Below are 24,923 nucleotides of genomic sequence, written 5' to 3'. Positions count from 1 at the left end.
CGGCTTGTCCGAAATAGATCTGTCCGGGGAAAAAATTGACAGCGCCTCCCGCACAAAATGAGATTACGGTTTCGATTTCTTGACGTAGTAGATTCAGCGCCTTTAGAGGGAATAGAACCCTCATCAGGCAGATATATATAAATCCACCTACCTTTTTTTCAATCCTGATCATGATATGCTGCTCTCACATCTGTTTATCGGATGATTTTTACAAGCAGAGCCATTTTTCATCAGGATTATGAGGAAGCAACTCCTGGCGTGATGATGATCATGGTTATGCTCAACCAGAAATACTAGATCAGTCAAGTCTCAAGAGTTATCTGAAAGTCGTACTGCCCATAGGCTTTTGAGAAGGACTTGCCTCTCCCCTGACTTCCTGGCACCAGTTGTTTGCAATATACCCCGCCTCTCGATATTTCAAACGACATAAAGCCTGCGCTCAGGCATTGGATCTCGGGTCATCAAACACTCACTTTTTAGCTACGGTACTCCAGTCTAAGTTTATTCTAACCGCCCATGCGCTCTAACAATGTAAATGTACGCCTCTCATAATTCACAGATAGAATTCAGGATATATATTTGACGATTAGGCTACACAATCAAAAACGGGACGCAATCAACATGTTCATTCTATTTTTCTAAGAAAACATTTGCATTTACAGTTGTGAATAATTGAAACAGGCTGGACTTATTTTTGGAGTAAGACCGAGAAGTGAGACAGACTTTTGAATGTTTCATATTCAAACCAATGTCAAAATTTTGTGTAACTATCGGCAATGAGAAGAAAATAATAATTAATCTAGACATCTTAACTAATGGTGTTTTGAGCGGATGATCGACTTATACCATTGATTTGAGGTGATTTTACACTTCAAGTACAACAAAATCGCTGTGCTCTACATGTTTCGTTTACATGTAGCAGCTTAAGGTTGAATCAAGAGAGCAGAATATGACTACGCAACTATGACGTCAAAGTGCGTTTTTTTTAATTTCTTAATTTTCTGGGGTATATAACACCCCCTGGCGGAAAAATATTTAACTTATGCATATTTTTCCCTGAAATTTTATAAATCTAGCTAATTTTTAGAGCCAAATTGAACACTTTTCTGCTCCAGTAAGCGAGATAGCCTTTTTTAAACAAAGCTGCCTCGCACGCTGAATCTTGGTCAAATCGCGCTGATTTTTGGTTTCTTATCAGAGAAAAATATTCCCTAAAATTAGATATTAAGTTGAAATATGTAGGTTATACGATTACAAAACGCGAGTGTCATGTTGACAGATGGACGGACGTCCGGACTGACTAACTGACGGACAGAATCTGAATAACTATTCTACCAGCTCGCTGACTTCGTCAGCTTAGCTAATAAAATTCTTGTTTTAATGTAGGTTGATGCTAGTTTATATACATTTGATGTAAATTAAATTATTTCTACGCATTAAACAGTCGCCGAGCCCACGCATTTGCAGAAATTCGCTAAAGCTTTAAGATATGTGGCCAACATTAGCGTCCAGTTTTTATAACACAACAAAAAGGAAGATCAGTGGCGTAGTGGTTGAATCACCGGTCTCATAATCAGGAGGTCGTGGGTTCGATTCTCGGAAGGGTCACCGCCGTTTCGTCTTTGTGCAAGGCATTTTACCCTACTTGCTTCTCTTCACCCAGGAGAAAATGGCAGAGATGGCAAGCTATGAGTGTTAGTCCTGAGGGGACCTGTGATACTCCCAGAGAGTAGAGCTTGGAACACTGATATACAAGGGTAATAATATGAAGCGCTTTGAGCGACTGTAACCAGTTCGATTTAGTGCTATATAAGTCTCACGATTATTATTATATTATATAAGTCTCACATTATTATTACAAAACAGTGGATGCAGTAGATATTTGCCGCTTGGCTCCCACTGGTGCTCCCATCCCGCTATCTTACAGCTCTTATCTCTTGCCTACCTAGCAAGAGGGAATCAATCTACTGCAGCCGAGGTGACCAAAAAGAAACAAAAGGGAAGATCAGTGGCGTACTGGTTCTCAGATAAGTTCTCAGATAACAACGTGGGAGAAAGGAAATGTGGACATGTGGACATGGCGGGGTAAATACGCAGGGATAAAAAAGCAAGGATAAAAGTGTATCCAGAGCCACGCTCACAATTAAGAAACAGCTAAACAGCAAAAAGACATGCCATTAAATCAAACATGATTGATTGTGATGTATATTTTGGGTAGTTTCACGAGTGGTTCCAAGGTTTAGAACCTACCGAACCACACGAAGCGAGTTCACTACCAAGTGTGGAATTATACAAATAGTACGGTGGCTCAACTTGACAGACACATTATTTACAGACACATTATTATATGGATTTTCGCCACATTCTCAGGTCCATAATCAAATACTGTGAAAATCAGAAATAACTGTGAAATATCAGTTGTTTCAAAATTTGATGCCAAAAGTACACTGTCAGATGGTTGGTGAGCTCTGAAAATGACGTGAAAGTACTATTGAAGACGGAGTGTTACTCGATTACATCGGTTGTATTCGGGCCTGCCTCGGCTGAGCAGGTAATAAACACGACAACTACTTTGATGAGGCAACTTTACATTTTATTATAAGAGAGGCAAACGTCGACCATGGACAACTAAAGGTCCAATTAGTTTTGGCCTCCGCACTTAGTCACTTAAGATTTTGAAAGTGTTTCTTCGTTGATGATACCTGTCAATACCTGACAATTACCTTACCGAATGTGGCAAAAATTGAAGCCCATATACGTTTTATATAATTCAATTTTGGTGGCGTTGTTTTTGTCAGGCAATACAAATTTCACTTTGCTTTTGGCGTCCGGTTATATTACTTTCTTTTTCAAAGTCTTGCCTTATCAACACGGTGGTCAACGTACACGATTTATCCCCTGCGTGGCAACGGTCTTTCATCTTCCTGATAGATCTAGTGTGCGCTAGCATTGCGATAGTGCTCAAGTTTATGTACATTTCTCGTTCTCTCTGCATTTTGATTATATTTTCCTGCGTATATTGGAGAGTGCATATCCGTTAACATTTGCGCATGCTGCGTTGTATCACTTATGAGGAACCTGCAGAACTAAAAATCCAGATGGCAGCACCAGTAGTAGTACTAAAAGGTACACTTCCAGTGTATTTGTTGATTTTCTCCTTAAAACTCATCAAAATAGATTTAAGGACCAATAAAACAACATTTTTGGTGCTTTTTCCCCATGTAGAGTAATTAAGGGATAAAATATTCAATAACCATTGACCCGGGAAATGGTCAACTTGCCTGCAGGGCCCCCTATTGGCAGGTTTTGTTGTGCGGGTTCCTCATTGGTGATCAAGCATCTTGTTAATGAGGTATCACCTTCAGCATCTGAAGTAACGAAAGTGTACGCAGGTCTATCCGCATTAGTGTACGCTGATCTATGCATAAAGCTCGAAAGTGAATGGGTGCATGAGGATCGACTACCTCTTTCAATACAAAGTCCGATTTGTCTACCAATGTTTTACAGAATGATGTTTAAAATGCAAATAATTATCATATTAAATGATGTATTCTATAACACTCTACAGGGTGTCAGTGGCGAGTTATAAAGCAGTTCTATAATTTTCATCTGCAGGATGTCAATGACGAGTTACTGGAATGATAGATTTTAGGTCAAGTTTCTTCATCAATTAACTGTCGGCCGAAAAAATTTTTTAGGAAGTTGAAAAATTGTCTGGAAGTAAGTAGTATATTTATGGGCGGTTGTTTACTTCATTATGTTTGTTTTTTTTAAAAGTTTCATGTATGCAGCTAGTAAATAATTATGAAACCAAAATTTAAACAATTTTAATGCATAAAATAGTTTAGGAGTGTTACATATGCCCGAAAGTAGATTGTCCCAGGTTTCCGGAAGTTGGTAAGTTCAGGGACGTTTTACCAACAGATACATGCCGCCGCCATGGGCTCGCCAGTGTCGCCTGTTCTGTGCAACATGGAAGACTTTGAACAAAAGGTCCAATCCTCGGCCTCCCAACCACGGTGGTTTAGGTACGTGGATGAAACACATACTAAGCAAACGACGCACGCCACCGATTGTTTTTGAACACTTGAAAAAAAATTATTCTCGTAAGGCCACTCACACGGACCAATACCTAGCTTTTTCATCCAACCACCCCCTCGACCAGAGGCTTTGTGTGGTAAGAACTCTTCTTCACCGAAATTGCTGTGATGGAACCAGAGGAGACAAACAAGGAGGTAGCACATGTTAAACGAGCGTTGGTGGCCTGTGGCAACCCTGGCTGGACCCTCAACAAGCCGAGGTCCAAAGCCAGACCCAAGATTTACTCTGGTGACGCGGCGACTAAGAGCAAACCGAGATTGATAGAAAAAACAACACTACAACTTTCGGATGTTTGGATCCTTTTTCAAAGTCAATGTACAGACAGAATGATTTTAAAGTATATATATAATTACAACAGAAGACGTAAGGTGGTGATGAACGTAATTAAAAACCGGGACACCCTGTCCACGTGTCCATTTGTTGACATCTAGAATAAAAAAGTCATTGATTGGCCGGAGGACAGGGGTCAAAGGGGAAGGTACTGTTGAGTTTCAGCTTTGGGAGTTTCCGGTCGATCTCCGAGGCCGAAGTCACGTGATGTTGTTGACAAAATGGCGGATCAGGTACCAAGTAAATGATACAGAAGTGCATATAAAAACGATGATAAAATCATGAATTTAAGGGAAATAGTGCGATCAACGCCATCAGAACGACTACGGAAGGCCTGAACTCACTGTCGCCTTTTAAGCTTGCAGCACACTGGACGCCAACTTCGGCGGCAAGGCGCGTCAGACTGAACGCGACTGAACGCCGCTCGACGCCAGAGTTGGCGGCGGTGGATCGCGCTCATAGCACACCTACTCAGAATTGGCGTCCAGTAGCGTCTTTTCCGCCACTTCCAAGAATCCTCGGGGCTGCCATTTTGATATCATGTGACGTCAAGACGCAAGCTGATTGGCCAAAGCCTCGCCGTTGACGCTGGTTGACGCCAACTCTGGCGGCGATCCGTAGCACACCTGGATTCTTCTTGCGTTCACTGGCGTTCAGACGCCGCTACAGGCGTCAAAAATCAAACATGCTAGATATCTGGCGGCAAGTGGCGGCAAGTGGCGGCAAGTGGCGTTTGCCTGACGCCGTCCGTAGCACACTACGGATTTTTCAGGCGTTCAGGACTCTTGCGGCAAAAAACGCGCCTTGCCGCCGGAGTTGGCGCCCAGTGTGCTGCAAGCTTTAACGCCTTGAAAAAAAACGCTGTGATTTCACGCGACGGGAAAACGATGCGACAGATATTTCGTAACCTGTTCTCACTGAAGCTTATAATCGCTGGCGGTGAAAGGGTGCAGACAAGAGTATAGACTTTCCATACCAAACAGCTGGCACAGACGTGTTGCAACAATGTCTGACTCGGATTCGGATTTTGCCGAAATCATGGTATCGTACCTGTATGCGAAAAGAAAACGAAGAAAGCGCAGGCAATTTTTTTCTTCAGATACCTTCCTTCTTGTCAGCATCTTTATATTCTGACAAGGATTTGTCATAAATCGAAGGATGTTTTTCGATTTGAATTATCAATCTCTCTATCAGGTCTGAAGACATGGTGCCAATGGGTTTGGGAGACAATTCCTAACTGCACACATGTACCGGCACTGCAGTGACAAATGCCTATCTTAATACCACAATTTAAACCTCTGTCAACCTTACAATTTTTATCACGAGACCCCACGATTCGCGGCGATTATACGCTTTGGTTGTTAATTTTGCAACGTAATTTTGCCCGAGCGCGTGGAACGCCGCGTCAAAAACAAGGTATTTTGTCGCTTCGCCCAAGTGGGAACACATCTATGGAATTCAATGGATACCATTTGTGGCGCTAATCGCGGCGTTTTAACGCAACGTCGAACGCCGCGTAAAAACGCGACAGTGTTCAATTACAGAGACCAGTTGGTTCATTATATTTAGACCAAGGGGTCTGGCGGATCGACGTGTATAGATCCAGTAAGACTCGCATTCAAGCAGACGATTTTCGTTGCATTGCGCCGTGGGGAGTTTTTCAAGTCGGTAGACTTTCATGTAATCGACATGATTGTGTCCATTGTAGTTAAAGTGGTCAGCAACCGAGGTTGTATGGTGTACAGGTGCACTTCAAGCCCACCAACAGTTCGCGTCAGTTGTTGGTGCGGCCTGAGGACCCCACTCCCCTCAAGGGGCGGTGTGGACTGGTGTATCTGATCAAATGTGAGGGCAGTGACAATTACCCCTGTGAGGCATCTTATGTGAGGGTAACCGAGCGGACTTTGAAAGCTAGATTCATGGTGCATCGCAGGCCCAGCTGCACGTCTTCCGAGGTTTCGCAACATATTCATAATCATCATACGGGACACAACATTAACCTGGACACTGTGAAAATATTGGATCAGGATCCGGACTGGTTTAAACGTGGCGAGAAAGAAGCTATGCAGATTAGGACTCTCAAACCCTCCCTCAACAGTTATGTGGGGCGATACGAACTTCCGGAAACCTGGATAATCTACTTTCGGGCATGCGTAAGGCATGTCCGAAAGATAACTGACGTCACTCTGATGAAGGCTACAGAGGCGAAAGCTTAGGTACGCTGCAGTAAAATGGTTTAAACTTCGGTTTCATATTATATTCATATTTCATATTGATATTCATAATATTCTTCGTCTTGTTCGTCAGTAAACTATTTTTCGGAACGTGTCTGATGCTTTTCCAATTTTGTTTCAGCTCGTAGATAGTAGACAAACGAGTTCGTTATTTTTAGTAAGCTCAAGTCCTGGCGCGAAAAAACCTTTCCCGCCACTTGAGTGGACGTCTCGATCGGAGTTCACGCCACCCCGCCATTACGACGCAACATCATCTCCGCGCAGCGCGTCACTGTGCATCGATCTGCTCAACAACAAAAAATCTGCATGGAGGCCTCACTTGGGTCAAGTCGGAGTCACTTTTTTTTATTTTTCCATTTTATGTGTTATTCAATAACTGCAACTGTGGAATTGAAGGTAACTAGACAGCAGACAGCGTGGTAATAATGTCCTTAATAATACCAATGGTATTTTGATATTACTCATCCTGGTATAACAAGTGGTTTTCAATATACTCCGCCTCTAGATTACGTAGGAGTGAAAACTGACACTGAATCTCAGGATGAAAAAGACTCAACCAAAAAGGCCGTGATTAAATGGGAGCACGCTAAACACAACGTAACTGACTTCAGTAGAAAAGCCTCGCTGCTGCACTCAGGTCATCACTACGATTAAGCTGATTAACGACACTATAGTACTGCAAAAGGTTGACCAGTGTACGTGTTGATGTGATGTGCCAGTTTGATATTCTAATATCATCCTAATGGACATACCTTGCTTGAACCTTAGTTCATGGTCAGATATTATCGACCTTTGGGACGATTTCTTGCGTGCAAATACATGATTTACCAAGTGAATTGCGGCAATGAGCTAATAATTCACCTATTTCAAATTACGCAAGAACGTTACGTGTGTGAAACACTTGAAAAAGGAATTATTGTCACAATTACGGTAGTTTCCACAGCGCAAAATTGATTTGATTGTGCAGAGTTAATGAAAAATGATGTTCACCTGTCTGCTAGAGAAAAATGATAGACCATTGCGACGCACTGGATAAATCGTGTACGTTGACCACCGTAATCATGCACATCTGACGTATGGCCAAAGATTTTTAGCCAATGCGGAAAATATCAATGTTTTTTTTCCATCTGAATTGCCGTTCCCGAGTGATACTGGAGAACTGAAAGCCCCACCAGGGTGAAATGAGCACATCTGTGCGGCGGAATTCGGGGGCGGAATGGAAAACCCTGGTTGCAACAACTAATGTAGTTAGTACGGCGGCAGTGCGACAGGATTTCAACGCGAACCTGCAAAGAATTCGACAGGCATATCATTTATTCATTTCGTTATAGATTAAATTACTGGACTAGTCACTGGCGCATAACTGCGTATTTTTGCAGGAAACAATCTGGGCCTGGTTATTCCAATCAAGTTTTGTCTCTAACGCTGGTGTAACCTTGGCGTTGTCTCCTACAGTTAAGTCCGTTAAACCTAACGCCAGGTTAAGTTATTTCTTGCGTCCGTGACAAAACTTGTTTTTAACAACCAGGCCTAATACCTTTGTTATCAAATCGATTTTTAGTGACATCATGTGTGTGAACTTGTCGTTGAGATAATATGTCATTGCAGTTTAGAAACGTGCCATAGTTACATCCTAACGGCCAATTTACGCCATTTGACCTCTGTGACCTTGAAAAGTAGGTCAAATCAAAAACCCGTATGATATGTGATGTATCCTTGCTAGGAGTACCTACCATAATTTTTTTTATTGAAAACGGATCATTAATAAGAGACATATCATACTTGTTATGTTTTCTGTTTGGCCCCCTGGTGGCCAAGTCATGAACCAGACCGGACCGAAATTCAGTGTCAGAGTACCTCTGACCTTGGGGTCATGTGTACAAAGTTTCAAGTTCATAGCACTAGCGGTTAAGAAACGTGCCACTGTTTTTGAAATAGGATACGACGACGGACGACGACGGACGACGGACACCGAGCTATTGTATAGACTCCCCTAACGGTTAGCCAAAAATAAAAACTAGATGCATGACATTTTGTGCTTGAACCGTATCGATATCAACATTGTTTGTATCGAACAAACCACACTGAAGAGACTTTTATTGACAAATATTGTTCAAAACCCCAACCCGCTCTCCCCTAAACGCTCCCAAGAGCGGTCCTTGTCTGTCAGTCAATGCGACCAAAATAGTCAGTTCCGCGTAAATGAATCAACTGTGTGTTTTTTTCTATTTGGCTTGGTGGTTACATAAAGCACTTTCGAATATTGACCATTTATTCTGCATATTTTGAATATTGGCCATTTATGAACTAGCCTTTAAATCGTGCGGATCCATTGTGACACTAGCGGAGTCGGGAAATTCCGGAGGATTGTTCGAGTCGTTGGCTGGCATTTTGAAGCCGTTCATGGCCGCGTTTAGGAAGTCGTACTCTCCCACATGTAATGTTCAGTTTCTTTTTGTTCCGAGAAAGTTACAACCACAAAATAATGGTATTTTGAGTTATCAAACATCACAAATTATTCTTTGGCACATCGAAAAACAAAGTAGTGACGTTATCATCAGTATAACGTCACACAAGTGTCGTTTTTGACCTTCCAAGTTTCATCCTCAGCCAATTGGTCGGTGCCGAACATGTGACGGTGAACTCCCTTGAAAAAGGTCCTTGCACGTGGCTTTTACCCTGAAAATGGAATATCAATTTGTACAGAACTTCGTCAAATTTAATGCGTAAAATGTTTGAAAAACAAATTTATGTGCGGTTATTACCACAAAAAAGGACGAGCAGACGAAAACAAGGACAGACCATAACGAAGACGTTATGAAGTAAAACGAAGACATTATGTACTAAAACAAAGATGTTGAAAAGTGAAACGAAGACATTGTATCTTTAAAAACAAGGACAGGACATCCATACACCGTGCTTAAGACCTACATGACATCGTATCTTTCAAACATGTCAAAATAAGGACATCAACACGACACGAAGACATCAACACAACACGAAGACAACAAATGGCGCTCGCGTACCGTATTTTTGTTATTGCTGTAAGAGACGCAGCATAACAATACTCTCAAGCCGGAATGAAATGGTGTCGTCGTCTATTTCAACAACCCGTTCAGATTCTAACCTGGCCCATAAATCTTGCGCCAGGCCTTTCAATCACTCTGCCAAACGGCCTACATGTTCAGTCGCCATTTTATGCTGCGTCACTTTGGATTTGGATTTGTAAGTATGATTCCGGTTCCCGATTTGTATCAATTTCTCATGCTAAAGGGCCATTGGGATTATTGTTGCAGTATGTTTGTTCCACTGTTGATTCATCAGACAAGTAAGCTATTTTTCTGAACGTGTTTGATGCTTTTCCAATTTTGTTTCTGCTCTTAGATAGCAGAATGAAATGTCCTTGGGGTCATTTTGAAGTACATGTACTCAAAGAATTTGTCTTCGTAGGAGAACCGACATTTCACCAAGTGATGATATTCGCCAAGCTTCTTTCTTTTTTGGAATATATCATGCACCCAAATCGAACGTTGGCCTTTGCTATTTCTATGCTTTAGATAGGCATAAAATGCCAAAATATCAAAGATGTCCACTTGTGACTCCATTTTGTTGACAATATGAACTAATTTCCCGCGTGAAATGCGCGCTTCTCGCAGCGTTTCGCGCATTGGTGTGACCCCTGTATGACCCATGTATCTGGGCGGAAACCAAAGCGTTTTCCGCGGCGTCCAACACGTGTTTTTGGTGTGTAGGGGCCTTTACTACAGACATGGCCCGTTGATAGCGGACAAATCACAGAATTCCTAAGATGCCAACGAAAGAGCCCCTAAAGTCTTCTAATACCATAAATGTTCTAAAATATTTTGAGTGTAATGGACAGATGGGATCCAGTAATTCAAAAAAATATGAAATTAAGTTTTAAAAACTTATTCAAGGTTGACCAATCCTTCATTTATTGAGAACATTGACGAAAAGCAAGACATTTTCATGGCTGTATTGAACATTTTAGGTCACGTGACGTCTTTTGGCTCACAACAATGCATTTCCTTGGAATTTGCATACGAAAGACGACGTCAGATAACGAGTGGGAGCATGCTCTGCTCATTGATTTGGGAAACATAAAACCATATTTTGTTTATTCAGCTTCGGATGGTGCTGAGAATTTTAGGAATTAACTGTTGATGCGTGGATAGCTAACTCGGGTCAAATCGGAGCCGACATCGGAAGATCTAGAGCGCGATAATTCAGTCATCAGTTTTGAATTTTTCATTTTTTTGTGCAATTTGTTGAAGGGAACTACTTACATGTATTTAGAACAGGAGGTGACTGGGCAGCCGATAGCTGGGTAATATTGCCCTAAATACCCAATGGTCCTTTAATATCTTTAGGTAGTGAATTAGCATTAGGCTTATTTCAATGATTATTTTACAGATTGAATCGCCGCCATTGAATTCACCATGTACAACCGTTGATGTCGCCAGTCAATATATGCATTATTCTTGTATTTGAAGTGAAGGATCTGAGAAGGAATTAAAAGGCGTGTTTCATTATACAAGACCTTACATCGTCGAAGTTCGTTGTTTTTGAAGATATCTCACTCGAAATTACAAATACTGTTCGACTCTGCGGCACTTACCTTCCTATCGAAACTAGCATTTCTGTGAGGAGATAATGTCCAATTCACTGATTTTGTCGGCGATGGAGATCGGTGTGGAGTTGGCAGAGGCCCGTAAACCTCCGGTTCATCGTCACCCTCAACTGAAAGGCGCAGTCGTTCATACCTGATAACAAAATGAGCACATTAAAGTCAGATCGCCTGAGGCTGCGATTACTAAGGATATGGATTTTACGGTTTCACATGTATCGTGACACTGTTTACTTTTCGTGCATGAGATATCAAGTATAAAGTCTTTAATCCAAACTTCAAATGGTGATATGAAGAACGAACAAGTCATTTCCAAGGAGCGGCCTACATACCACGCACGAGGTCACTTTTAACCCTCCAGTCGTGTTATCAAGTATAATTCAGTTTAGCTCTTGACAACTGAATCATGACAGGTGAAAACGTGAACCCTATATAACTCCGGCCTAAGCGGTAGGTGTTGGTTAAAGGTCACCTGCAACATTTTTTAAAATACTAGGGCATAAGATAGTAATAATGATAATAAATACCACATAATATAGCGCCATTTTTCACTGAAACAATTTTCAAAGGCGCTCAAAAAAGTCAGAAATATGTCACTTGCAAAATTGTCACATGTTAAAGTACCGTTTGAAGAGGAAAGTCTTGAGCATCGTCCTAAAACTGTCGATGGTATTGGCAGTTCTGATGTTTATCGGTAGAGTATTCCACATTCTCGAGGCCAATGTCACAAATGCCCTTCCCCCGAACGTCTCCAGCCTGAACCTTGGAACTGACAACTCGTATGCAGATTGTGAACGCAGTGATCTAGTTGGGGAATACAGCGTTACTAGATCAGATATATACTGGGGGCAACCCATTTAGCGCTTTGCATACCATCAGCAGAACCTTGAATTTAATTCGCTCACGCACTGGCAACCAATGCAACCTCAGTCACACAGGCGTAATGTGATCCCTTGATTTAGCCCGAGTAACGGTCCTTGCCGCCCTATTTTGCATAGGCGTAGCTTTCCTAAAGATGATTCACTTGCACCAGCTAGTGAGCTATTGCAATAGTCAAGACTAGAACTCACTAGAGATTGGATCAGTGTCTTTGTAGTATCAGTCGTCACAGTCGTCAATTCCAATGCATCGAAGATGGTAAGACGCTAAACGTACAGTATTTTTGATATGACTGTCCATTGAAAGAGCAGAGTCGAACATGACTCCTAAGTTCCAAGGCTTTATGAAACCGGTCCCTGATTGGTACGATGGAGAATCGAAATTCCACTCCCGTGACACTGATTAAACTCACGGTCAATGATTGCAGGGACTGTTGTGCCAAACACCGTAGCTTAAGTGTTTTCCGGGTTACCCTTCAGTTTTTTTTTCAAATAGTCATTGATGAATCATGGTTAACATCCTTCCGAATTCACTAAGCTGGCTACCAATGTCCTGTGCTCTGCGTAGGACACTTAGAGCTCAGTATACTTGCTTATCATCAGCACACCCGTGTCGGTGAATGCTGGTGCTCTCCAACAATTGACCAAGTGGCAGAAAGTAAATGAGATACAACAGCGGTCCAATGGCAGAGCCTTGGGGAAGACTGTATTGCAACACCTTGGTACTTGACCTGCTGCCGTTAATTGTCACCTGTTGTGTACTACCGGAGTTTTTATACCATGAAAGTGCGGTGCCCTGTATTCGAAGCAAATCTCTCATTCGGTTAAAAGAATCGTTTGGTCCGAAAGCCGCACTTGAACTCATATTTACGCACATCGGCGCAATAGAGGTCGATATGACGTAACATACAATTTTGCGACATTATACGATGTAAATGACGGCCTCCATGGACCAGTGCGGTTGTTTTGGCGGGAATGGCTAGCCAAACGTAAATGGGCCCATAGAAGTCTTACACGACCTGATATCTGCTCAGAAGTTTCTGGGTCGTTTTAAATGCTCGCTGTGGCTTACAGTAATGAAAAGCAGTGTGGCTTTAATCTACTTACTCTTTAAGTCTAAATGAACTAGCACCGCACATCTATGTTGATCCACCATACACCTGATGTCATTCTGGACCTTAAGTACAGCTGTCTCCGTGATGTGACAAACCCTGTAGGCGGATTGGAAAACATCATGCAGCTGATAGGGGTGCTGACAGGCCAGTAGTTCTTCAGAATCTACGCATCCAGTGATGGTTTCTTGATCAGTGGAGAGACTAATGCGCATTTCATAGATCTGGTACGATTCCCGTTTCGAGTGACTTAATGATGATTCCTCGGACTAAGGGAACAATCGCAGAGATTACAGGCTTCGACAGCCATGTTGGCATTGGGTCAAGGTCAAGGTCATACGATTTTGTTGGTGAGCGCATCATGACGTTGAGTAATTCCTCGTCAGTAACCGGAGTGAATTTATGCATATCACCTGTTGGACAGTTTTGAGTTTCCGGCAATTCGACTGGTTCACTTGGCAGCAGAAGTCCATTTCGGATGGTTTTCACTTTATCCTCGAGAAAGTCTGCAAATATTTCTGCAAGTTCACCAGCACTTCCATGCTGTGGTAGTTTTACCACATTGTCCTTCAGTAAAACTTCTTTAAAGTCCCTCTGCAGGGCTTTTGCATCAGAATCAACATTGTTAATCTTCTCATTGAAGTATTTTGCTTTGGTGTCCCGAATCAGACTGTTATAATGAATTTTGGAATCGCGGAACATTTCTGGATGCACAGATAGTTTTGTGCGCCTTCAACGACGCTCTACTGCTCGTTTGTCTATCTTTACCTGGTACAGTTTAGGGCTAAGCCACGGGTGAGTTCGCCTCAGCGTTACAGACTTAGTTTGTGATGAAGCATGGGCATCTAGGACCTTCTTAAGAGTGGGTATCATAGTGCTCACACAATTCTGGCAGAGGCGCATCTACGGATGGAATCCCAGCGGCGGTAATGTCCTGCTCCACCGAAGATGGGACAACGTCACAGAATCCCTTGGTTTTTACTTCAATACACATTGGAGACGGTTTTGGAAACGAAGATAACGAACAAAGTGGTCAAAACCGCATAGATATCGAACTACCTATCTTCAAGTTATGACAGGTATGAGATTCAAACATTCCAGGTGTTGTAGGAAGGACAAACTGATGATGTATATTGTAAGCATAAAACTATATAAGCATTTATAAGCATGAAACTATCAAAACTTTATTTCAGTACATCACAATGTACATCATCAATTTGTTCTTCCGGCACCACCTGGAATGTTTGAAGTACATACTGCTATAACTTTAAGATGTCGAATAATTTGATGTTCATGCGGTTTTAACACTTGCGTTTCTTATCTTATGCCCTATCATTTATACCCCAAGTTAACATTTTGATAAAAGCGTTTCAGGTCACCTCTGAATATACTGGAGTATCGCACGCCTAAGGTCCACTGCAGTAAGCCAGTGTATGTGTTCATGTTAGTAGGCCCACGACGGGAGTACGTTTCTGTCTTGTTTGACCAGCAGCGTCAATGGCAAGAGTAGCTTGAATAGAAATGTGCACTAGGTTAAGATCTGGCTGGACGTTAGGAGTGCGAAACTCGAGTATATAATGTGGCAATATAGAGATAAACTAAATATTGTGAGCAAAAATTCGTAAGAGTTGTTACATCGTTCTTACGAAATAATTTGTAGCGTGACTATGATTCGGATGATAAAATCAGATGACAGATAACTCCTTATATGCGAAGTCAAAAAGCATATATAAAAAGAAATATATAATGCGTGCTATCAAATGTAGGCGAAGGTGAAGATACTTGAAAACAAAGTAAACGTGATCATCAACTTCTCGCTGTTCATGAGTTATAAAATCACCTTCCCCCAACAACCGAGCGAAAATATCCTTCATAATATACATTATCAGCAGTTCGATGACGCCTCCTCCTTATCAGCAATGGCCTGTATATTAGAAGATTATTTACGAGTGTCACGTAGCACAGGACTTGATGACAAGTCATACCTTCGAACTAATCATTTCGTCCGCAGGAGCTGCGAAACCTACCCATTGCATGCCTAGCTGCATCCGAACCGTACCAACGCTTTTGCTTTGCAATATTTCATGCGCTATGCGATGGCAGCAAAATTGCACATGGAATTCAGTAAAAACCTTCTTTTATCGAGGCGAAATCCAATGACACCTACTAACCTTTGATACCAACTAGATTCATGGTCACGTTGAAGATTATTAGCAAAATGAGCGCCACATGTCCTGTCGTTGATAGGTGCGATCATGGCTCGCTTGAATTTTGGTACCGCCAGGTTTGCCCGCCGACGCTCCTGCACATATGTTTTTGGCGGTGGAAGGCTGATTGAGTCGACACTCAGCTCGTTTAAACTGAAAGGAATGGAAATATATGAGGAAAAATTCCCAGGGTGTTACTTCGCCAAACAACTAAAATTTTGGAAGAGTTTCTTCATTTTGGGGCTACTAAAACATGTTCACAACAGACGCTCAAGATGACATTTTCTTGTAGTACCGAAACGATGGTACAGACTTATATACTGGGCGACACAAAAAAGACACATAATGTAGTGTGCGGGCGATATGCCTGTACACCTACCTCCTAGCAGTAGGAAACGCCTGACGACTATAAAGCTGCCTCGGTGTATCGCCCACATTTCGTAAACTTGGAACTTTTGGCAGTCGATAAGGAACGGGCTGGCCTAGCGGGGGACCATCTGCCATAGCATGTTGCTGACCAAGTTCTGGTAGGCCTTTCGGTCTTTGGCGGCTGAAGTAAAAGCAGCAAAGCAAATGAAGCGGTAAATGTGAGCTCTGTCCCCCGTTCAGATACTGTTGCGTTATCGACAAATTCACGGCGATGGCTGATATTTTCGGATAATTGACACCGATTTGGTTTTTTTGCGAGCACTTTTAAACGATATGATGAAAAATTGCCGATGGCTTGGGATTATCGGAATGACAGTGGCGGCGATCTTCAGGTGATCGTGGAACTTTTTGTGGATGTTTTGGCGAAGTACGAAACGACGCCCCGGAAATATTGGCCAACTGAGTTTATCATGCACACAACACATATTGTGCGTTTGTAACATCCTCGACATACACAGCGAGTGATATCGGAGAAAGTTCTTAGAGTAATTATAAGTGACCCCACCTATAGTTTATAAGTTCCTCAAACGTGGGAAATACGAATGTCGAGCATGTGTGGACATGGTAATTTACGGTGTCAGGCACTCTCCAACGCAGACATAATTTGCTGGAGTGATCTGGAGCCAAACCCTGTACCATCGAATTGGAGCTGAGGTGGTTTCCTAGTGAATGATCGGGTTACCCAAGGGATATACAGCAGTTTCTCGCATTGCTCGCCATTTTTTTGTAATGTCCATTTTACTCCAACATTGATATTGATGACACGAACCATTAAGCGACCTGCGCGTTACGGGATACTCAGTTATGTCAGTCCTGGAGGTTACCTGGCGTTTGCGAACAATCTTGAAACATATTACATTGTACATGTGTTGTCAAAGCTTCAGAACATTGAGCTAGTGGACTATTCATGACCGCCATAAATAACGCAAAATTAAAGCTGCCCTTAGAAGTGGGTAGTGCATTGCAACCGTTGAATGCTTACGAATGAAATGTTGCTGCGTAAATAAAGGGAAGGCAGATGCATTATTTCAATGGCAACTTGCCATTCCTCTCGCCGGGATATGGATACATTTTATATGATGAAGCAAATAACAATTTTGTTTATCCTTGCTAATCTGGCTAATCTGGACAACCCCCCCCCTCCCGGTCAATAGCCGCCCGACAATTGTCCCACCCCGAAAATAGCCGCCCCCATTAAAATAAGAAACATACAATTGCCCCCCCCCCCGGCCCAGTCAAGTGAAAATGCCCCTTTGGAGCTGAACTCTTAAAAAGATGTTTTCTCCTCCGTTTGCACTCCAAAGACTCCCTCCCTCCAGCCAAGTCCTATGCAAATCCAGCTAAAGAGAAGCTTTCGACGTGTCTATGGCTATGACTGCAAGGGATCTTGAAACAATGTGACAATTGGGTGGAAGAAGTCATGGTATTTCAAGTCGGGGTAAATAGGAAGAGCACCGCTGATAAGTATCATATCCCAACCAGAACCATGGCCAACAGGTGGCCACACTTGCAATACTAGGCATCGAACATCAGGCCAATCCAAGATTGTGAAGTGGGCTTACTGTCTGCGCACACTGACGTCAAAGTAGACTGTTAGTGGTGATTAGGACGACCCTTGTGCGAAGAAAACAAAGCTCGGTTGGGGAATAGTTGGTCTCGTGAAGCCTAGGAATAATCTTGATGACAAGATCAGGTAAAGTCACCATATTGTCGCATACACAGCTTCAGGAAAACTTTCAAAGCGATAACTGTCTTCCAAAGTCAAATCAAAGAAGAAGTGAAAGTAATGGAAGCAGACCCACAAGACCATACGTCAAACGTGCACCTGACAATTGAATACGCCGAGTTCCTTTGCAAAATGCAGCAAGGGATGCACCAGTTAGATGATGGGCACTCTGAAATGCCGTTGCCGTTCAAAGGAGATGACCCTATCCGGAAAGACAATAGTTCCCTTGTCTTGAAACGTTCAAATTCGCTCAAAACCAAGTTCAAGTCTAATCCCAAATGGGAAGCTAAAATAGCGGAGGAGGAAAGTCATGAGAGAGGTCATGCATGGTTCCTGCCACACTTCGGAGTGCACCATCCCCAAAAATCTAGTAAAACCCGTGTCGTGTTCGATTATGCGGCCCGATACAATGGATGCTCTCTTAACGATCACGTCTTGTACGGCCCATGATGAACTCACTTCTTGTTGCACTGTGTAGATTTCAACAAGAAACTATAGCCGTAACTTTTGACGTTGAACGACTGCACCATGGCTTCAAAGCGAATGCACAGCATAGAAATTATCTGAGGTGGTGGCCTAACGGAGATTGCGATCAAAAACCGGTTGCATACCACATGACAGTCCATGAAGTTGAAGCAAAATCATCTCCATCTTGCTTTAACTTCGGGTTTGAGCAGATTGCTACAGACCACAAGTTAGAATGTGGAGCTGCATCGGCAAACTTTGTAAACGATAAACTTTTACGCCAATGATGGGCTGTCTTCTCTGCCAAACACAAGTCATCCAGCTTGTCAAGCAAACAAAGTCACTTCGCAGCAAAGGAATTCTCAGGCTACACAAATTTGCTTCCTATTCCGAAGAAGTCTTAAATACCATCTCAGAAGGGGACGCAGACGCGATTGAAAGAACAGTGTGTCCGATCAAAACAACCATGGTCAACATGTGATTTAGAGAGCCCTAGCTGGGACTGTAGTGGAGCATTGGTGCAGAGACACTCTGCAGTTCAAATTCGTATCAAATGACCGCCGGACAACACGACGTGGCATCCTGTCAGCAACAGGAACAATTTATGGTAGTAGGTAAATGTTGAAACGACGTCAGGCGCTTCAACGTTTTCGTTGCTAACCGGGTGAAACAAATCCGAGAACAAAGTCAACCATCTCAGTGGAGACTGATCAGAAGTGAAGGACTGCGGATTGTTGTGACGATCAGTGATCGTTTGTTATTGCGATCAGCTGACTTCTCCCTTGACCCGGTTTGACCCCGTTATTGTATTATTATTTCCGCGCCAAAAAATTGTTTACCGAGATTTTGCGAGATGTTGGCGAGACTTAGGTAACACCCATGGGCATGTGTGTTCAAGACAGCACTTCGACTCCGTCCGCGATTGAGTGAGGATCGCCGCCGGTTCTGTACTATTCGATAGATGAAAACGCCCAGAAGTTCGTAGCGAGATGGTTGAAAATGGTTTGAAGCAGAGTTGAAAATGGTGGTAACGTTTTTATGATTGATTCACGCCGTACTTTACTGATAGAATGGAAAATGCCATAATTTTACCGGTGTGAAGCCTTTCACGCTTTACGTACATTTGTATACGGCCGATGCACTAACCGTGTGTATCGTGCTGTGTTTGTAACGTATCACCAGTTTGTGTCTTCCTCTCGCTAATGTATAGCTATCTGTGCATTTAATAGAAGTGACATGGTTTTTCTATAGTTTGAGAAGGGGTCTAAAAGGGGGGTGTATTAATGTTTGAAGGTGCATTCTGGTCTTTGCGGACCAGGTGCTTTGAATAGGCTCGCGTAGATCAGGTCGACCTGAGCAACTTTCCATTCGACTCTTTTAGGCCTATTTTCGATGAATGGGCTAATAGTAATGTTGTTGATTCTCGGTTAGAATGAATCGTTATCGTTTAGTATTTTAGTCCATTGGTGTTATTGGACATACTCGAACCTGTTATATAGACTTTAATAATTATAGACCGTGCGAACGGATTTCTGGAAAACCATTATATAAAAACCCAGTTGTATTTTGGGACTAAAAAGATGTTGTGTTAACCCACGGTTTTAATCTGTGTATGTTGACTTCAGGTGACTGTTTGATAGCTATATAGTTAGAAGCCAGTGGGTGTGATTCCATCACTGTCTCTCCGCTTACGCCGGAAGCCGTGTTGATGAGTTGGACGAATCCGCCCTGCTGAGATCGAGAAGGACGAGGCCTTGCTGTTGACGTCCCTCCCCGTTTATAGAATACACGTGGCGGTATAGTATTCTTAATTTACTGGCTAGTTTATTGTTACGACCTGCCGGCTAGTTAGGACTAGTCTGTTGCCATCTGGGCAGAACCGGTAGAGTCGAAGTCATTTATATAGTCCTAGCTAGCGGTCAGGTTGCTACAGTCAGCCTGAGTCAATGTTACAGACTGTTTGTGTTGTAGCACGTTTTGAGTTGTGAGAAGCATTTTAGTATATATCCCTTAGCGGAAAAAACTTGTATTGATATATTCCCCTTGGCGGGAAGATAATTTGATATATATATATAATCTACTACGCCCTTCTACTGACGTTCCGGGCTAGAAGACCGAAGTCTGCAACCGAACACGAGACGGAGGATAGCCTGTTGTAGATGCCGGAGAAGAGACACCGCAATCGTGTGTAAAAAACTAGTACGGAGCCGCTGGCTCTAGGCTGAAGCATTTACAGCTGTAGTGAATTGTAGGTATTTTATGATAGCTTGTACCATATAAATATACAGTCCTCTTCAAAAAGTAATTAACCTCTGGCATAGTTATCTTATCGTCATCTTGTCAATTCGTTGATCGCCAGAACACGGATGAAGGTCCATTCCATGGACAACTTGAAAGATGCCAATAACGCCAAATTACATACTGACAATGAATTCAAATGTGATTTTACCACCGCCATGCAACTTCACAAGGCCAGGATCTCTTCTTCGCAAATGTTGGCATGAGGTAAAGTTCAGCTCTTGGCGACTGAATTCTTGAACTTATTTGCCAAACCTTCAACCCCGCAAAAAGTTGAATAACCCAAAAACGCCAATGATGTACGTTATCTTTGGCGACTAGGCCGTGTCGTAGAAGTCAAACATGACCAATACAGTCATGTGAGGACAGCCAAGCTGGCACTCGCCGATCCGACGCTCACGAAAGACGGAAAAAATCGGTAAAATCAGTGTCGTATCTTGATAGACCAATTCACAAACTGGTGTTGATTTTAGAGATAGTACATGTATAAGACTTGGCCCAGAGCAAATATTTCCAGTCGAGGAGCCGGCCATTGAACTGTCCTATCGCACAAGGCAAAGTGTGTGTTTGCTGCGAGCATGGGGCAAGGTGGTGTGCCAGTAAATCATCTCACCTTCAGATTTTGGTTTTATGTAAACTTGGCCTTCATATACATTCATCTGATAATTTGATTAAAAGGCCAGCAAAGGAAAACACATTTATTCGAGACTGATGCATTCATATGTGACATGCAAAGGGTCTAAGGAGAGACCCCATTCAGCGAAGGCCTTTGATCTTTAATGGCCTATTTTGGGAAGCCCCAGTATTTTCACCGGTTTTCTGGAAATCCGACATATTGGACAAAGTCGGAGAAAAGTCGAACAATGTCGGAGAAATGTCAGATAAATCAGGAAAAAGTTAGAGAAACCGGTAATAAGTCAGAAAAATGTTCCTACTAGTGTTAAAGCTGCGTTTACTTAGATTCACTTTATGTTCAGGCTTTAACCCTTTCTTTGTGTTATGCTTAACGACTGCACTGAGATTCCAGTTGTGGTTCAGGTTTATTTAAAATGCACAGGGTTATTTTTTTGGTCGGTGTGTAAACGTATTGGATTTGGAGGCGCCTAATTTAGGGTATGAGCGCGCAAAGCTCCAAATACGGAACACAGAAGTCTACTGCGCATGGAGAGCGAGTCGTGCTTGCAACTTTGTACTTTTTTGCGGTCACCGGATAGTCGATAATTTCACTTGTAAATTATTTATTGTCACGGAACTAAAGAGGTAATTGAAGCCAAATATGGCAAAATATATTTATAAGAACCCTAGCCCCCCCCCCCATATTGCGTCACTTTTGCGTGACTTACTGCTGTACGTGCTGTACAACAAACTGAATGTGCATGTGCAATTGCTTGCAAATTGCCCCTTCCCCGCGCGGTAACTTACCTTTCCAAGTCGTGGTCTACAAATCCTACATTTAGCTTTCGAAAGAATTTATTGCCAACACAGTCTTCCACCACATCATTTATGACAGTCTCAATCGGCGTGTCCTCTTTGTCGGAAAGCACTGGCTTCTGCATTGTCAGTCGCATGCACATAATTCACCCAGTTCTGTTAAATTCACCGTTAACTAAAAGTGTTCTCTCAGTGAATTAATTATAGATTATCATTTGGCTCAGGCTTTATCAATTCTGAATCTCCTGTAGAACTATTGCAACCACAGTCATCTACAACATTTCATAGGGAGTTGTGAAATCTATAATGAACCAAGATTGGCATTGGGGCCGCTGTGTATCTGGTGATATTTCTTGAGCAAGTCTTGGATATGGTTACGCCTATATCTCTGGCTCCATGAGTATTTGCATTCCCGTTGTGCTTCCGGGAGATAACATTGGAAAGGCTATCTTTATTTCAGTTCTTGGCATTATAACTAAACAGGCAGACCTCTTTCCTTACCTTTCAAGTGGTTTATTTACTCTAGAAGAACGCTGGTCACGTCGAGAGAATTGCATTGCTAATTGTTGTTAACTGTGGCGTGTTTTAGAACATTTTAAAATACCTTCAGCGGACAACAAACAGGCTACGTCAAATTTTCTTACAAATATCCAAAATGCTTGGTTTCAGTAGAGCACTCGCTTTCAGTCATTGTGATTGATCCAAACATTGAACTCCAGATCAGGACCGACCACAAAGGCAGGTGTATGCGATTGTCGAAATTGATGAACTATCCGTTTCAAAATGTTCCACGTCGTTATTCCATATCGAATGATGAACATCAACAAATATTGTTAATATCGAATGCAGAAGAAACCAAACTTTTGTAGGCACCAAATCAAAACTTGCAGACCTTATCGAGAATTGGCATGATTGACTTGCGTTAATGAATATGACATCCTATCACATATTTCATTACATCTCAACGCATTATGTGTCGTAGTAGTATACAAGGAACTCCACAGTGCTTTTGTCAAGTCCTCACCACCCTGACCAAAAGAATTTCTAACATTCGACTTTATCGTACAGACCACAAGCCGTATACCTCTGTCGTCAAAACTAAGGCCTTAATACCTTTATTTCTGTGTACTTAACGCTTAGTGATTCAAATGGACCGTTGACTTAACATGCTTAACAACATTGCTTTCTATTTCGCCTTTGTTCCGTGACCAAGTTTAATCTCTTCAACGTAGCGGTGTAGGCCTTTTCATACTTGAAGTTTAAGTTCAAGCCTTCCGTAATAAAAAAGCATTGTGTATGATAGTATGGACTCGCGACTGGGATTGATATGAAATAACGATTTATTCTCCATAACATTTTAAGGTGATTATATATCCTGGACCTCCAGGGGTAAGGTATTTCATACTGTTGTAAAAGTAGAAAATTTCCCCCTTGAAAGAGAGCCTGGTCATATTGTATTCTTCTGGATTATTGTATATGATTCAATAGAGGCCATAACGGTCAATATAGATTAAAGCGCATAGTAGAATCCTTTTTTTGCTTGGACATTCTTTCCAAGGACACTTCAATCTTCTATCTCAGTTCATACTCAGTAAAAATTGCAATAAGTGGTCGCCCCGGGAAATCAGAAGAGGACTAGATTTTGTTCAATTCAATGCAAGAAGAGAGTTTGAAGCTGACGGCCAAATATACACTCCTGGGTAAGGCCGAAGCCGAGCTCTTGGCAATGTTGGCGGTGCATCTTCTGAATATACCCATAAAATACCCCCGGAGCACGAATCAAAAGCGAGGCATTCTCCGCAGACACCGCAGGATGCACATCGTGTGAGAGCGTCCAGATATCTATGCATAAAATATTTAGACGAAAAAGTCTGAACTCGATTCAATTTCTGGCCTCCGCACTGTATTGCTGAGGCTTTCATTTTAACTAGAGGCCTGGTGGCCTGAATAGCTACGCTGGCGGAATTGAATTGCAAAAAATGTGATGAATGACAAGAAAATATAGAAAGTAGTATAAGCGAGTACCAGAATGTATGTTTATGGTAGAAAGGGAGATGTGGATAGACTAGATGGAATCAAGCTTAGACAAATGGGGCCAAATTCATGAAGGGCGTTCAGCTTAAAACAGCGTTTAACTACTGAATAGACAGATTCAGTTCCATCATGTAAATCTTCACAGAATATGAATAGGCCCTATAACAAATCAGGGAGAAGTTACGCACGTCTAACCCTTACACGCCCTTTATGAATTTGGCCCCTAGGGTGGATGACAGTTGTGAAGGTTTTATTTGAACTGCAGTGAATGAAGTAGTTGAGGGGTTCTTTTGTCACATCTGCTCTTCAATACCTTCAGTGCCTTTGCTCCAACTGTGTTTAAGCACGCCAGCGCAAAACTGCTCTTTCAATACCTTTAGTTTGATACCATTAACGCGACTGCCTTCCACTAACGGTGTTCAAGATGTATAGTAAGTCATAAAAGTAGATCAGGGTTAACCTACTCTTAAACACTTTTTGTTGGATATCAAAAACGGATGACACATTTGGCTTTAACTGTCTCCAATAGGTCAGTTGGTAATGAAAATGCGTTAGCACAAACCGACTGTTCATTATCTTTCGTTCGATACCAAACCCGACTACTTTAGCTATAACAGTCTTAAAGTAGGGCGGAAGGTCATAAAGTAGGTCAGTACAAATCTCACCTTCATTCCCTTGAGTTTAGTTTAGTTCTTGTGACACTGCCCTATTCTCTCCCATAAGGCTACAATGCAGTCTCTAGATTGTGACATGAGGCATGTTGCCGTCTCTTACATCACCCTCTACTCTAATATCAATCTGGCTACAATGCGGTCTCTTACTCGTACTTAATTTAATTTAATTTAATTTTTTCGTGTAAAATACATGTACAACAAGCCCTTCGGCGATAATGGCTCACTGTGAGAAATGATTGCTATAATATTGTCAATGTGTACAGGGACTGGACCAATTGGTTCACTTACTGAATCCAAGATGGCGGACCACCAGACTAAAATGCGAGTACTAATTGAAGAGCTTAGAAGTATAATCAGGC

At 42.2% G+C, this 24,923-nt stretch overlaps 1 protein-coding gene across 3 annotated transcripts; it reads right to left on the bottom strand.

The window, feature by feature from the left end:
* Positions 1–3,457: 3,457 nt before the first annotated feature.
* On the bottom strand, positions 3,458–22,938 carry LOC135499493 (uncharacterized). Of its 3 annotated transcripts, none has more exons than XM_064790264.1 (5): positions 21,848–22,938; positions 15,887–16,057; positions 15,472–15,660; positions 11,302–11,446; positions 3,458–9,344 (listed from the first exon to the last, which is right to left on the bottom strand). In XM_064790264.1, the coding sequence occupies exons 1-5, from the start codon at positions 21,997–21,999 to the stop codon at positions 9,234–9,236; spliced, it is 768 nt and encodes a 255-aa protein (XP_064646334.1). In that variant the 5' UTR covers positions 22,000–22,938; the 3' UTR covers positions 3,458–9,233. The 3 variants fall into 3 exon arrangements, with proteins under 3 accessions (XP_064646334.1, XP_064646336.1, XP_064646335.1); XM_064790266.1 differs by having other exon boundaries at positions 22,358–22,938; XM_064790265.1 differs by having other exon boundaries at positions 22,501–22,938.
* Between the last annotated feature and the right edge of the window lie 1,985 nt (positions 22,939–24,923).

The sequence above is a fragment of the Lineus longissimus genome, chromosome 15, assembly GCF_910592395.1.
Source record: "Lineus longissimus chromosome 15, tnLinLong1.2, whole genome shotgun sequence".
Lineage (NCBI taxonomy): Eukaryota > Metazoa > Nemertea > Pilidiophora > Heteronemertea > Lineidae > Lineus > Lineus longissimus.
This window is presented reverse-complemented; position numbering and strand designations above follow the sequence as displayed.